This window comes from Amblyomma americanum, chromosome 4, assembly GCF_052857255.1.
Source record: "Amblyomma americanum isolate KBUSLIRL-KWMA chromosome 4, ASM5285725v1, whole genome shotgun sequence".
Classification (NCBI taxonomy): Eukaryota; Metazoa; Arthropoda; class Arachnida; order Ixodida; family Ixodidae; genus Amblyomma; species Amblyomma americanum.
In genome coordinates, this window is record NC_135500.1 from 135,092,477 (window position 1) to 135,108,443 (window position 15,967).

The window sequence follows — 15,967 nt, forward strand, 5'->3', positions numbered from 1 at the left end:
CCTACTTCGCATAGCTGGAGGTGGCCGCTGACGGAGTCGAGTATGGTGTATCGCCGAATACTGTAGCAATTTGCAAAAAAAAAATGTTTTTTTTTTTTTTAGTTAGAAGGGTGTTTCCTTCAGTGTAATAGACCCCGCCGCGGTGGCTCAGTGGTTAGGGCGCTCGACTACTGATCCGGAGTTCCCGGGTTCGAACCCGACCGCGGCGGCTGCGTCTTTATGGAGGAAAAACGCTAAGGCGCCCGTGTGCTGTGCGATGTCAGTGCACGTTAAAGATCCCCAGGTGGTCGAAATTATTCCGGAGCCCTCCACTACGGCACCTATTCTTCCTTTCTTTCACTCCCTCCTTTATCCCTTCCCTTACGGCGCGGTTCAGGTGTCCAAAGATATATGAGACAGATACTGCGCCATTTCCTTTCCCCCAAAAACCAATTATTATTATTAGTAGTGTTACCGGTGGCGGAGGGCGGGAAACCAACTAAGCTTCGTGTGAAACTGTAGCTCGACATAACCATATCGGTTTTTATCTTTTAAAATTTCGATTCTCTTTGGGGCTGCACCGCGAAATATTTTGGCACTGCACACGCGTCAAACCAAAACGGCGGAGCTGAGGCTGAGGCGCTCACGCGGCCACGCCAACAAGTGCTCGCCAGGCGGCGCGCTAGTGCTTGTGGCTGCGTGCGCTCCTTTGTTTCGGTTTGGAGTATGCGCAGGGCCAGAACTGCTTGCGCTGCAGTACCGACGGGAATAAAAGTTAGGAACCGGTATCATTATTTCGAATGGCGAGAAACCATGCTCTCGTTAAAACGAGGCGCCTAACTGCAATCAAGAGGAAGAAATGGGCTTGGGCAGGGCATGTACTGCGAAGGCGAGATAACCCCTGGTCTTTAAGGTAAAGGAGTGAATTCCAAGAGAAGGCAAGTGTAGCAGGGGGCGGCAGAAGGTTAGGTGGGCGGATGAGATTAAGTAGTTTGCAGGAATAGGGTGGGCGCAGCTGACAAAGGACAGGGTTAAGGATAAGTTGGAGAGACATGGAAGAGGCATTTGCCCTGCAGTGGGTGTAGTCAGGCTGATGATATTAAACCAGCCTGTTAATGGCGATATATCATATGCTCTCATTACAACGAGACGCCTAACTGAAATTGTTAAAACGTTTACTATTAAATTTTAGTTAACCGGCCTGCTAGTGAACAATACGGCTGTTTCCTGATGTCCGTCGCCCATTACCGCAGCACAGAAATACGCTTTTAACTAACCAACCCTAATTCTAAACATTAACAACTTAAGTCTACAGTATGTGATGCTCCGCCCACATACAAAACTGCCACACAGAATCCTTTCGCGACAAAAAGGTATACTGTTAAAGCTTTTCGAGCTACCTGTAAGCTAGAAACATTTTTATGCTTCTGGCTCGTCTGTTGTACTCAATCAATAAAAAGCTTATTTCGCTTACTTTTATGATTGGTCAGCGGAGTATTTGAATCCATTGGCTTCGTTAGTTTAGCGGGTACAACGACAAACGCATGTATCAGTACACACGGTACAAAAAAATGGATAGGTGAACAGCACCCAGATGCATTATGGCAAGAGCTCGGCCATATTACAGCGCGCATGCGTCGAGCTCAAGAACAGTAGTATATGCTCATAGCAGCAAGCAGCGCAGATGACGAAAGACTAGAAAAACGGGTAACAGCTAGGTGGGCGCTCCTTACAGCGCGCGTCCTGCGTACCTTTTTGAAGCGAAAGCTTCACTACGCTACCTCGTAACGATTTCACGGTGCTTGCGGTTTTGACTTTCAAGTGAGCCAGAGGTCAAACACCTTACGGCGCGGTTCGGGTATCCACCAATATATGTGAGACAGTTACTACGCCAGTTTCTTTCGTCAAAACCGTCCGGGTGTCCACCGATATATGTGAGACAGTTACTGCGCCATTTCCTTTCTAATAATAATAGGTTTTTTGGGGAAAAGGAAATGGCGCAGTATCTGTCTCATATATCATTGGACACCTGAACCGCGCCGTAACGGAAGGGATAAAGGAGGGAGTGAAAGAAGGAAGAGAGAAGTGCCATAGTGGAGGGCTCCAGAATAATTTCGACCACCTAGGGATCTTTAACGTGCACTGACATCGCACAGTCCACGGGCGCCTTAGCGTTTTCCTCCATAAAGACGCAGCCGCCGTGGTCGGTTTCGAACCCAAAACCGATTTTAAAAACCAATTTTTTTCGAAAGCAAATGAAAGGCGCATAACTGGTCCCCTGGTGCGGTGGACACGTCAGTCGTGCTTTAAGCTACGTGGCGATATTGACCGATGTGCGCTGCACGCGTTGGCATTCACAGCGTTGCAGCAGAAACGCGGCACTGAAACTCCCACCTACATTGAAGCGACATTGAGCTATAGACCGTCGGCGTTCTTTGTGTTCATTGGCGTCAGCGGTGACAACGCTCTAGACACCGATAATTTTGAGGAAAGAAAGGCGCATAACTGTCTCTCTCGGGCAGTGGACGCCTCAATCGCGCTTTGAGGTACGTGGCGGTGGGGGGAGAGAGAGATGTGGGCTCGTGCCATAATAATAATTGGTTTTTGGGGAAAGGAAATGGCGCAGTATCTGTCTCATATATCGTTGGACACCTGAACCGCGCCGTAAAAGAAGTGGGAAAGGAGGGAGTGAGAGAATAAAGAGGTGCCGTAGTGGAGGGCTCTGGGATAATTTCGACCTCCTGGGGATCTTTAACGTGCACTGACATCGCACAGCACACGGGCGCCTTAGTGTTTTTCCTCCATAAAAACGCAGCCGCCGCCAGACACGCGCCACTGCAGCAATAAGCCGCAGCATTCACTGGGTAACCAACCTCTCGCGATCAACCATTAATTTAAACGCCACCTGGCAGAGTGGGCGCGTTGCCTATCCAGTGTGCGGAACAACGCACTCAACGTTAGAGGCCAAGCCGCGCCTACTTACCCGATACACCATAGCTTTCACTATCTAACTATATGTTCAGCAGTAGTTGAACCGCAGCTAATTTTTGTAGACTCGTGCTCTTTTGCCTCTTGCCAATTCGCCCAACAAGTTACGTACCTGCGGCGCCGTGCGGGCTGGCCCCGCTGACGGCGTAGGCTGCGGGGTGTCCGCCCGCGATGCCTCCCTGGCCGGCCGGGTTGGCCGAGGCCCTGGAGTAGGCGCCCAGGCCCAGGGTGTCGTGCAGCATGTACGAGTACGAGGCGGCGTCCCGGTGCTGCTGTTGCAGGCACGGATTGGAACCCATGCCGGCTGCCATCGGGCTGCGCAGAAGGAGAGACCACGGGTGGAAACGCTGCATTGTTTCGAATTCCACATAAAGATTATACAAATGTGCCGTTACTGACATCTATGATGAAATGAGTGTGGCATGCGAAAGCACTGAGCCGAAGAGCATTCGAAACTAGGACACTATACGAAACATTCAAGCGCACTGCTCATGGTCCCTTTGATGCCAATAAAATGACCGATATTGCTTATAGCGTCACTTTGTCAAAATTTCCAGGAACAATTGATGAAGTATAATTACCTAATAGCGCCCACCTGAACGCGACCACGCGGCTAATGAGGAAAGCTATACAGCTTTCCTTTGTAGCCGCGTGACTGCACTCAAGGGGGGTGATAATTCGAGCAGTTATTCCCTTTTTTATAATCAACGTTACTTCGGGGCATTCCCCTAAACAGCGAAGCGAGTCACCCGCAGAACAGCAACAATTAAGTCATCCACCTGGCGACGGAAGCCGCGAAGGATCACTATAACTTCGCCTGTCTTTAGTCGCGGAGGCCCCGGCCCCCGCCCCCGCCTCTTGAGCCTGCGTGCCAGGGTCAGTGAGTAAGGGGCTTCCTACATCGGTGGAAAATAGAGTTCTTCTTCTTCTTCCCCTAAACACAGTAGACTAATTTCCGGGAACCATAAACGCTGATGGCACGGAGCAAAATTTTGTGGGCACTTGAGCTTTTTGAGATGCCCCAGCAAGTCCGAGACGCATTCTTATAATGGTCAGCGTGCTACATGGTATGTATAATTAGCACAACACGCAGTCCAGTCGCCTTTTGTAGCATTCATAGAGCTGCACGCGCATTTACAACGGTTTTTGCTGCCGCTTTCGCAATTCAATATTGAGCACGTGTTTCGCAAAACGCGCTTGCAGCTGCATGTGGCTCCATCTGTCGCCGTCCACGGGCAACCACTGTGGAAGCTTCCCGAGCCCACAGACATAGAAACCGGCAATAACTACGTGCTGTCACAATTAGCATACAGTCGCGTGTTTTTGTGCCACGTCTCTGCGCTCTCACCTTCGTTCTGCGTTGCAGTGAGGGCGAGCGCATAAGAGCATTTTCAATCCACTGCAGTTTGCTCTGCCAACACAGACGGCTTATTCTAATCATCAGTGCAGTTTTTAATTTGGCTGGGAGGGGGGGGGGGGGGTGCTGTTAAAAGAGCTACACTGATTACTAGTTCTTTTACTCAGAATTTCTATGGAAATGATGTGAGGCTATACGGTTGGACATTTGAAAAGCGTCAGGTGGCGCTATATACGTTCATCTTATTTGACCCTTGTTTCGCGCTACATTTAGGACACCCCCGTGTATATTTATTTTTACTGTGAAAGCCATCTGACCATGCCGGCAATCGGAACGGCTGCGTTGCTAACCTGCCGCAGCCTTGCAAACAGGTAGAGGATCTGCGAACGGAGTCAAAGACTCTCCTCACTTTAACCTCCTCCTACGATGTTCAAAACTGCGTCAGTTATAGTACGCCTTCTTGTAGAATGAGAGACAGACAGAGAGCATATATCTCACCTGTACGAGTCCTGCATTGCGGCCGCCATGGGCTGGCTGAGTCCCGGGTAACCGGCCAGCGGTCCGGCGAGTCTGCCGTGCACGGGACCTCCACCGACGGCGGCACTGGACTCCGCGGCGCGTCGCTGGCTGCGCAGCTTCTCCTCGCGCCGCCACTTGGCCCGCCGATTGGAAAACCAGACCTGAGGCCGTCAGCCAACACGCGGCTGCCCCCCGACCCGAGCATGCGCCCAGCCTTCCTCCCGACCCAGCAACCCCTTGACCGGATCGCGAACCGCTGCGGATGCTTTGAAGGCACTCTCAGGGGAAACTGAGGTGCGTCTATATCGATTGACTACCAGGCTCTAATGACGAAAGGGCTGCTTTCACTGACAATGAGGCTTTTATAAGCGCAAAAAAAAAAATAATACAGGTGCCGCCACCACCGGCCGTTTTCCCAAGCAAACTGTGAAGACGTCATTAACTTTCATGATGCACATCTCTGAGGCTAGACCAAACCGCCATCTGTTTCCTTGCCAGCAGTCACAGAGTCCATAACAGTTTCGACGTCATCATAACAGTAAGAAATAAACTATAGCGATAAAAAGTATTCACTTTTCAGCTCCGAACTTCTCAGCACTGGATACGACTTTTGCTGCTGAGTGAACGTCAACAAACGCATAAAAGGCCAAAGAATTGATTGTTAATAGGAACAAAACTCATATGAATTTGTACTCAGTACACCGCAATGCTCGCTACGCGCCTCCTACGCTCATTGCCTCAGAATTTTGGGACACGTTGCAAGTAGCCACTTTCAGAGCGCACCAGCGACGGTTGCCACCTGTCTAGTCAGTGACAAGTGTTTGAATTTAACGACAGGTTTTTGTTTGTTGATCAAACCGCTTCAAAGTCCTCGCCGTTAAATTCTTATTACCCAGCTTTCATCCTATCATTTTCACTATACTTGTCTCTGCATTCGGCATATTAACTGCACGGCAGACACGAAATGCATTGCGGGTTCCCTTGATGACATCGTTAATCCAGGGCTACACGTCTGGGCTATAGAGTATGGACTGTGTTCTCGCTCTTTTGCGTGCAGTTGTAACAGTTATGGTCTTCGAAGTTTTGCGTGCATAATGTTCAAGCACCGGGATTTACCACCGAGAAGTAAGGCGCCTTCCTTCAAAAACTACTATTGGCAAAGGTATTGGCAAAGACCGGTCCTACAAGGGGCCAGTGTGAAGCCATCCATTTGCAATATTCGGCTGATTACCTGTTCTGCTAAGGACGATTTATCCAGCATCTCGTTTTGTTCGTAAATTTTCTTCAAACTTCTTTTTACTTCTAACTTCACACTGTCATCTTTTTTCCTTGTAGACCAAGCCGAGATTTTTGTCTCGGAATGGGCCCAAAGTAAGTTCTAGCAGCGCGGTAGAGGATTGCAGGGCGGTGCATGGCCAACAACTGCGCTGCCAATTTGAGGGTAGCTTGATTTAGGGAGGAAGAGGGTCACCACGGGCCCCTCCTTCCTTAGATTACGTGCTGCTTCCTTGACCATTCATCTAAGCCACCCTATACTTCACCTCCAAGCGATTTCCACACCGCCTATCGGCGCTTTGGTATCTGCACTGACGCTCATTGCCCATAATTTTCTATAGTTGTCCTTGCGGATTGTCGCGTCCCCTTTGGGTCCGCAGATCAACTACTCTGCAGCGATATTGGTAACCAGATGGTTTACGGTAAACCTGTTCGCCCCTAGCGGAACACCAAAACCTTTTGTAAAACAAGACCGTCGGATCTTAAACTAGAATTTTGCAGCCGGTATACGATTACACAGAAATTGGGCGCACTTCTTGTGCGATCAAAAGGCAGACCCTACGAAGGCACGGTTTCGTCAATGAGACCTGCCATGGCCTAGCTTTAGCGTGAATCGCCGATAACCGCAGTTCTGATAAGACTTGATTAAAATTTTTTCCTCCTCTCACTGTAAGTTTGGAAAATGCACGCACACTCCATCATTCAGCGAGCAAAGAAACGAATACGAGTGCATTATCATGTGGCCCATGCTGTACTGAAAGGGCTTTAGAAAGGAATTGAGGGCGGAGTGGGGTAGGCTAATCTTGATTCGTTTGAACATCTGATTTCAGATACATTCCGCTCACACGTGCCACACGAGAATTCCTAGCCTTTTTGTCTTCCTTTTCCGCTAGTAGTGACACTATTATTTCCTTTCCTTCAAGGAATTGAGTTCAATTTCCAGATGACTGTGGTAGCATATGACAACAGAAGTGGGTCGACCGACTGCTGATTGTCCTTTGACCGTCACACGCCTTGATATTTAATGCACCGCACTTTTATCCACTCGCGTCATCGCTCCCAGGACCCGCATATGGTTCCTATTCTACACACACGCCCGTATACAAACACTGCCAGCACAGCTGCCGATCGTTCAGAAGCCCTGACTTTGTTCGCTTCACTGAATGCTTTCTAAAAACACTACGCTTATAAAGCTCGAATCCCATCTTTTTTTTTTCTCTCTGAATCTTTGCGGGTACGACACGAAGATAACATTTATTGTGATCGCCATACATGCATATCTAGAAGCTGCATGGTGAATTTTAAGACTTTAAGCGCATGTGGCTCCAAGTTACCGTGGAGATCAGTTACCGCATTTACGCAAGTGTAACTCAACCCACTTTTCGAAAAGGGAGCTGAGAAACAGGTCGACTTGTACTATCGGGGGCAAAAGCAAACACCCCCCACCCCCGCCCCCTCTTCCAAGTTCTGATCCGTCACTGCCTGCGGGCTCCACCTGACGATGCACTCTTGGTGCCGAGAGAGAACATTGCGCCGGCCTCAACACCGGAAGTGAATCGTCCGGTGCCGCCCGCACGCAGTAACGGGTCAGAACTTGGAAGGGGGGGGGGGGGGGTTGCTTTTGCCCCCGATATTACGTACGCCAACTATTCCATGCACGTGAGGCTAACATTTTCGCGTTCAGTCCGTGGCCTCGTTTTCCATATTATTACCTTTCAAAAAATAAAAAAAAATAACAGGAGGGAAACGGAAGTACCCAAGACTTCTAATGCTCGAGTAAACACGGTAACAATACGTTCCCGTGCTGAGTATTATGCGCACGAGGAGAAACTCGGGTATCGCACGTTTCTGAGACCAGTGGGCTCACATTAACATATAGATGTCGTCGTCAGAACCATCATTATTAGCGTCTCTCAATTTCACCGTTGTCGCTGTTCACTTCATTTCAACAGAAAAAAAAGGGCAGAAGCCGACCAAAGTTTTTTGTCAAAACAGTGAACAAGGCTTCCGTATGGAAGCCGAAACGTCTGTTTTGACAAAAACCTTTGGTCGGCGTCTGCTTTTTTTTCTGTTGAAATGAGTTACTTACTATCCGGCCAGACGAGATTTCGTCAGACCTTAGATTTTATCGCTGTTCACGCTGGTGCCTGCAAAGCTAACGCGTCGTGTATTTATCACCTTGCAACGCTCCATTCGCCAACACGGAGCGTTCAGTCGCCCACATCTCAACCTGCAGACACCCGAGACTCGCTTCTCTAATAAGTAGCCTTTTGCAACATACGCAGGCTATGGGAAGCACCCCGCGAACGGTTGCACAAGGGAAGCGATGAGGCGCCGAAAGCGTGTACGCGTCAAGTGGCCGGAAAAGCTGCGTGCGCATGCGCACTCAAACATGCACGCTGCCGGGGCTCCAAACGCAGACACGTACCTGGATTCGGGCCTCCGGCAGCGCAATCTTCTCGGCCAGCCTCTCGCGGGCGAACACGTCCGGGTAGTGGGTGCGCTCGAACTCTGCACGGCCCACAGAACTGCCGTTAGGGGCGCGGGTGTTCAAAGGAGGACGCTATGGGAAAAAACGCTCTGTCGCATGCACAACGTTTGTCGTCATAGCGTTTTGGATCACAAAGAGAGTGCAACAAGAATTGGTGATGCAAAAAACTTAGGTTCCTCCTTGGGTCATGAGCCAGACATTCGTTACTCATCTCTCAGTGTTATCTTGATCAATCGCAGCGTCAGGGTGTGGCAATGGAGATCGCCGTAATCTGTGAACAGTTTTCAATGCGCTTCATTTTATTTAAAGAGGGAGATAGGATTGAAATCTGCGAAAACTATTAAACCACGTGGTTATTATCCCCAACTATACACCCTATCATATTAGCAATACACATAAACGAATTGATATTGACAAGGAAATCAGCCAGTTCGACGAGTCCCATTAGGCATGTAGCAAGCGCGAACTGATTGCTGTCGTGGAACATCCGCCAAACCTCCGCCTTCACAACAAACAACATATACCTGCTGTAGTCAACAGCGTACACTTCATCGAACCCCTAGCATGTTCAAGAGGCATATGATTATCTGCCACTGTGCCACGTGAAGCAACGGTCATTTGGCTAGAGCAGCTACGTGGCCCGTCGTTGTTAATATCCTCCCAGTGCGACGTTCATATATCTTAGCAGCATGTACATTAGCGTATCACGGGAGATAAAATGACCTTTAGCGAAAAAAAAAGTGGAAATCAACGTGCGGATGTGCGTGCATGCCTTCTGTTCGCACAGGCGGGAGTACCTTTCTCGAGCGCCTCTATCTGCTCGTTGGTGAAGGAGGTCCGGTTCCGCTGCAGCTTGCGCTTGAGCCGCAGCCGCATCTGCGAGTCCTCGTCGCACGACGAGCTGTTCTCCGAGTTGCCGTCCGAGGTGCCGCCGTCGCCGCCTTCTGCGAGACACGGCACGCCCCGAGTCATGCTTACGGCTGCTGCACGGTACACCAGAGAGTTTTAGCGAAGCGTTTCTGCGTACCGCTACAGCTCGCGCCGCCACTACCATATGTGCATGTCACCCCGAGGGTCCATGGCACGCGCAACAGACACTGCACAAAGGGGGGCACCTTCGCTTGCACTGTTGTTGTCCGAAAGGAAGCTGTATGCGGTAACTGCGCGCTAAAACTCTCTAATGCGAGGTATACAACGCCACCATAACGCAACAACCAAGTCGGGAGGTAATATGCATGGACTCTGTGACACCCGTTTCCGACACCGTGTATTTTCTACGATGAGCTGGCTAAGCTGGATCGCGAAGGGCATCGGGACAGCTAGCGTGGCACACCTCTGTGCTAGCTACGACCAATTCCGAAGGTCGCCGGTGCGTTCTCTGTGAGCGTGTGAACCATGGCTTGAGTAGCCGGTGGTCTTTGCCGCACGAACGGGTGTACGTTGAAGAAGCTCACTTCCAGGAAACAGTAACTGAAGCAATTCGCGCGCTAGTCTCGCGCTTTCTCATTTTTAATTAAGAATTTTTTTTTCAAAAAGCCACAAGATTTGTCATCAGCAGTGGATGGCATAAGCACCAAAGAGAAAGAAAAGTGTAGTGAAGACATAAACATGGAGGCAGCAAGGCGTTAAAAAAGAGGCATGCTCGTGTACCTAATAACCTCGAACTAACCAACCAACGTCGTGCTCACGTTAAAATAAAACGACGGTACACCTGAGCCACGGAGCAAGACTATACAGGAGGTGAAACTCCCGTCTGCGCGAGCGAGCGCAGGCGACCAGATAGTCACAATTGTATTTTCCGACGGGGGCGAATGCAGTGGCGGCGCCTTGCGGCGCCTCGTAGAAGCAGCAGGAAAAAAATATAAAAAATGCAGCGCCCGGGCAGGCGGCAAGCAGACGTGAAGCAGACGACACGGGTGTTTGCTTCAGCGGGCACGCCGTGACGTTGTATTTCATCAGTTTCTTTCCAGGCCGCCAGGCGCCGCCAGCAGGATAGTGGCGCCGCGGGCTTGTGACCTTTTCTGGTCGCCGCAGACGGCGGAGTTTCCACTCCTTATAGACTTCCTCCGTGACCTGAGCTGACAAAAATAAAGCGTACTAGATGAATGTGAAGTCTTATCCTTGAGGGCCAAGGTTTTGTCTGCGACGCTTCTTTCCGACCACTAGCTTCCTATCCAATCCGACCGCGTTTTCTTCTTTTTACCACGACTCCAGAATAAAGAATTTTTTTTTCACATCAGGCAACCAGCGCACAGCCAAAGTTTCTGCGCTGTCCCACACACCCAACAGTTCACTGCTATGAATGCCACCATCGCGTGAGCAACGCGCGCTGTTGGCACACCGGAATGTTCTTGACACGTGGGTAGCGTGTCCAAGGTCAGAGCCGCAGCACGCGCTTGCCTTACTATCGACCTGACCAGCGCGCGTCTTGTTCGGCCGCTCATACACACGCACGCTGTTCGGCGTGCGATCACAGCGCACGAAATAAAAGCGGCCGACCCACAGAGCGCAGGTCTGTAGCTGTAGCCCGGTCGACACCGCGTTCGTTACGCGCACCACACTTTCTCGGGCGCCGCGTTCAGCGATGCGTGCGCAGAAGCCGACCCCTCAGGCGACGCTCTTCGTCCCCCACCGACATCGTCATCAACCACCGCACCTAGACAGCCCATGAAGGACCCTTTGCACACGTGGGCAGCGATGGGACGAGGGGGGCGATAAAGCAAAAAAAAGCAAAACAAATCAGCCGCATGGACCGGGCAAAGGAGCAGGGACGGCGCGAAACAGGTCGGCGGATCATCGGCGGCGGCGGGGCCACGTAATCAAGTTTGGTCTGTGCCCCCCTCTAACGAATCCCATTAAGCGCCGGGGCGGACCCGCCAATGAGCTGTAATTGAATCACGCGTCGCCACATTCGCGCCCCCATCCTCCTCCTCCTCTTCCGTCGCTAAGAGGAGGTCGGCGCAGAGCAGGGGGAAAATGGAAAAAAAAAAGAAGGTGGAGAAAGGATGGATCAGAAGGTGGGTAAAAGTGCGCGAACACGTGAACAAGCGCTTGCACGTGTTTTCATGCGCTGCCTCCAGTCTCTGTCTGCCTGCGTGGTCTTCTAGAGCGGTTATTGCCAGAAAGAGAGCTGGTAATCCACGAAACCAATAGGACTCCACTGACGGTCGGGAAAAATATCATGTAATACACCGGATGAAGAGGCGTTCTGGACATGCTTTTTGTTGGTCTTGTAGCTAAATTTCCGAACCGGAATGGCAAACCAAAGTCAAAGTCAAAGTCAAATTTATTTTTCTCCGAGAGGAAGAAAGGGGGCAACGGACGGCATACATTAAATAAAGGCTTCTTGTTGCAGCATCAGCTGCTATCAGTGTGAATTCCACAGTGTACTGTACGCACATACTGTGACAGTAGTAATTAATCAATTAGCGGGCGCCTCAGGCTTTGCGAATAATAAACAGCCAGTCTCAGGGACAAATTGAGCAGGATTGTTGCCTAATCCACAGGTGACAAATATATTGTTGGCTGCCGCATTGCAAATCGAAGGTTACGGTGCGCATTCAGCCGATGTGCGCCTTTGGCGGTTTCTGTCGCTATTAGACGCCTTTCAGCTAACTATATGCACCACGCGCGAAACAGGATTCCTGTCTCTCTCACCTCAAGAAGAAGAAACAAACATCGAGACCTTTTGAAGCGTAATTAAAAGCGGTACCTTATTTTAAGAGATAAATAATAGCCTTTTTTCTGGTAAATACCCCCGCACTAGGGTTAGGGGTACGTCGTCCAGGCCAGCACCACCATCGCGTCTTTTGGATTCACGTAAATATGGCTGCACTTTACCCGCCGCGGTGGCTCAGTGGTTAGGGCGCTCGACTACTGATCCGGAGTTCCCGGGCTCGAACCCGACCGCGGCGGCTGCGTTTTTATGGAGGCAAAACGCTAAGGCGCCCGTGTGCTGTGCGACGTCAGTGCACGTTAAAGATCCCCAGGTGGTCGAAATTATTCCGGAGCCCTCCACTACGGCACTTCTCAGTTCCTTTCTTCTTTCACTCCCTCCTTTACCCTTCCCTTACGGCGTGGTTCAGGTGTCCAACGATATATGAGACAGATACTGCGCTATTTCCTTTCCCCAAAAACCAATTATTATTATTATTATGGACCCGCCGCGGTGGCTCAGTGGTTAGGGCGCTCGACTACTGATCCGGAGTTCCCGGGTTCGATCCCGACCGCGGCGGCTGCGTTTTTATGAAGGAAAAACGCTAAGGCGCCCGTGTGCTGTGCGATGTCAGTGCACGTTAAAGATCCCCAGGTGGTCGAAATTATTCCGGAGCCCTCCACTACGGCACCTATTTCTCTCTTTCTTCTTTCACTCCCTCCTTTATCCCTTCCCTTACGGCGCGGTTCAGGTGTCCAACGATATATGAGACAGATACTGCGCCATTTCCTTTCCACCAAAAAACCAATTATTATTATTATTATTATTATGGCTGCGCCTTAACACTCATGTGCACTACTGTTAAGCATCGTCATCAGCGGATCTCCGACAGCGTGGTTTCCTTGAAAAATTGAGCTTTTTTTTTACTGCCTTTAGCTAAACAACCCCGCTGTTCTTTAGCTCTTTAGCTAATCCTAATTCATTAACTCATCCTAAGCAAAGTGAGTGCACGACGGACGCCTTCTAACAAAAATGACAGCAAAAAGATAAGCTCCATTACGCCCACGGAAGGCGCCTTTTTGAAGGCGAGAACGGCTTCGAGAAGCCTCGTACTTCAACAACAGCCACTTCTATCCGGTAAGTTGTGACTTCTACGAAGTACTACGTGGAGTTCATGCCTTGCGCCCGATGGACCTTATTCAAGGTCTCGCAAGCTGGCTTTCCAACACATCTCACGAAAACAAGATGGCCGACTGCGCGCTCAGAGCAATCTCAGTGCAAGGACGTATGGCTTTTTTGTTTGATCCTTCCAAAAATGTGTTTCACATTTGCATCCACTCCCCCAGCGCTTGTCCTGTAGCCTTCACTACTCCTCTATAAAGACCACTGCCGTCTCAGACTGACGAATAGTGCAGTGTGAGAATGCGCATGCGCGCGTTGGGAAGCGCTCAAATACACCGCCATGTCAACTGTTTTTGCTGTAACAAAGAGGCACCGAGACGCTGACAAGGCAGTTAAATGCGTCAAGTTCCGAGGGCCGCTTCCATAGTAAGCACAGCGTGCAACAGATGGCGCATCGACTCAAATATTTTCTGGGCGCAGCTTCTTCAATTTGTCGGAGCCGTGGCCATGGTCTGTTAGCACAGAAAGATCCAGCGGCGCCGACAGCAACTGGCGTAACTTCTACGGAAAAATAGAGTGTACTTCCCGGATACAAGGGTACAAAGCACCCAAAAATATTTTTATTATATGGCAGAAAGCCGCGTTAAAAAAAAAAACGAGGGAGGGGGAGTGAGGGGAAAGGGGGGGGGGGGGTGTCAAAGTAAGACGAGCGGATGTTGGACAAGTGGCGCCATCTCTTCTCAATGGCTGCAAGCAGCCCCTCACTTCGGCCAGTCTTTTCAGTGCATCGCTTTTTTGGACTCTCTCCCTCCACTCACATGAGAGGAAGGAGGAAGGAAGGAGGTTCCCTGCGGGTTTTCACGCCTTGCGCGGCAATTAGCCGTGCTGATCGAGCAACCGCCGTAGTAGCGCAGAGTGGAAGAATAGCGGTCGATTTCGCCGAAAGTCGATTCGAAGAACGCGGCACTGTTCGGGCGGCTCCGATGAGCCGCGAATATAAGACGCTCCGCTAAACCACAGCACACGATAGTAACATCGATGTTTTATTAGGAGACACCACAACGCTTTCTATACGGCCCGAAGGCTCAACGGGCTCCGTGCAGCAAGCATCTCGAAAGGCTTGTAAACTAAGGTGGCCCCCTTAATAAGAACGACTGCACGACACAACACAAGAGTTCGCTAATCGCCGAATCCAGTGGGGCGGTAGCCAAATAATGAAAGCCTATCGCAGGTGGTAATCGAACCAATTAACTCCATAACTAGCCTGATATTAAAGGATTAAAAGAAATAAAACACACGAACGCCAGGGGGGCAAAACGCCGGGTGCTATAGTGACGCAGAAATGCATTCCTCACGGCCTCGACAACGCCTCACGATATCGAGATTCCTCAAAATCCTGGAAGAGCGCTAATATCTCAGGGGGACGTGACGTCAAGGACTACAGACAAGTCTATTTGCTGTCCATTGCTTGCAAGGTATTTACTGAGGTAATCGAACAGAATCAGAACCTAATTAAGACTTCAATCCACCAAGCGATCAGGCTGGCTTTCGTAAAGGCTACTCTACAACAGGACACGTTCACGCCATCAATAAGATGATAGAGAAATGCGCAGGAAATATCCAACCTCCGTCATAGTCTGCATAGAGTACCAGAAACCATTTGACTCAATCGAAACCTCAGCAGTCATGCAGACGTTGCGTAAGATGTAGAAGAGGCATATGCAAAGGTAGTGGAAAATGTCTACAGCGTTTCTACAGTGACCATAGTCCTTCACAGGGAAAGTGATATTATACAAATAAGGAAGGGTGCCAGGCAGGGAGACACGATCTTTCCAGTACTATTCGCCGCGTTATTACAGGAGGCAAATATTCAAAGAACTGGTTTGGGAAGAGTTGAGGATAAAAGCTGATGGAGAATACCTTAGTAACATCCTGTTAGCTCATACGACATTGCTTTGCTAAGTAACTTAGGGGATGAAATGCAAATCATGATCAATGACCTGAACAGGCAGAGCAGAACGATGGGTCTAAAATTTAATGTGAAGAAATCGAAAGTAATGGTCAACATTCTCGGAAGGGAACAGAAGTTTACTACATACGTAGCGAGGCACTGGAAGTGGTAAGGAAATACATCTACTTAGGGCAGGCAGTGACCGCTGATCCGGATCATGAGAGGGAAATAACTGGAGGAATAAGGGTGGAAGAATGCGGTGGAGCTCATATCGCAGGTTCTCTCAGATCATTAATGGCAGTTTACCAATATCGATCAAGAAAAAGTATATAACAGCTGTGTTTTATCGATGCACGCTTATGGGGCAGAAACGTGGAGGCTAACGAAAAGGGTTCAACTTAAGGACAGCGCAGCTAGCTATAGAAAGAGAATTGATAGGTGTAACATTAACAGACAGGAAGAGGGCAGAGTGGGTCAGGGATCAAACAAGGGTTAACGACACCCCAGTGGAAATCAAGATGAAGAAATTGACTGAGCCTGTCTCCTTCTTGGGCTAAACCACAATATCTTCTTCCAAGCTCATCTGAATGTCATAGATACAGTACAGCCTCTTACCTACGCGAAAATTTA

General features: G+C 49.9%; 1 protein-coding gene across 2 annotated transcripts in view; it reads right to left on the reverse strand.

Moving 5' to 3' along the window:
* The window catches only part of LOC144128374 (paired box protein Pax-6-like), a 62,598-nt gene that overhangs the window by 2,443 nt on the left and 44,188 nt on the right, over nucleotides 1–15,967 (reverse strand). Inside the window, exons 5-8 of one of the 2 annotated variants that reach the window (XM_077661737.1) lie at nucleotides 9,407–9,553; nucleotides 8,547–8,629; nucleotides 4,823–4,977; nucleotides 3,080–3,282 (exon numbers count right to left, since the gene is read on the reverse strand). In XM_077661737.1, coding sequence (XP_077517863.1) covers nucleotides 3,080–3,282; nucleotides 4,823–4,977; nucleotides 8,547–8,629; nucleotides 9,407–9,553 — 588 coding nt within the window. Of the gene's footprint in view, nucleotides 1–3,079; nucleotides 3,283–4,822; nucleotides 5,005–8,546; nucleotides 8,630–9,406; nucleotides 9,554–15,967 lie in introns of both variants that reach the window. The other variant, XM_077661736.1, reaches the window with a different exon arrangement.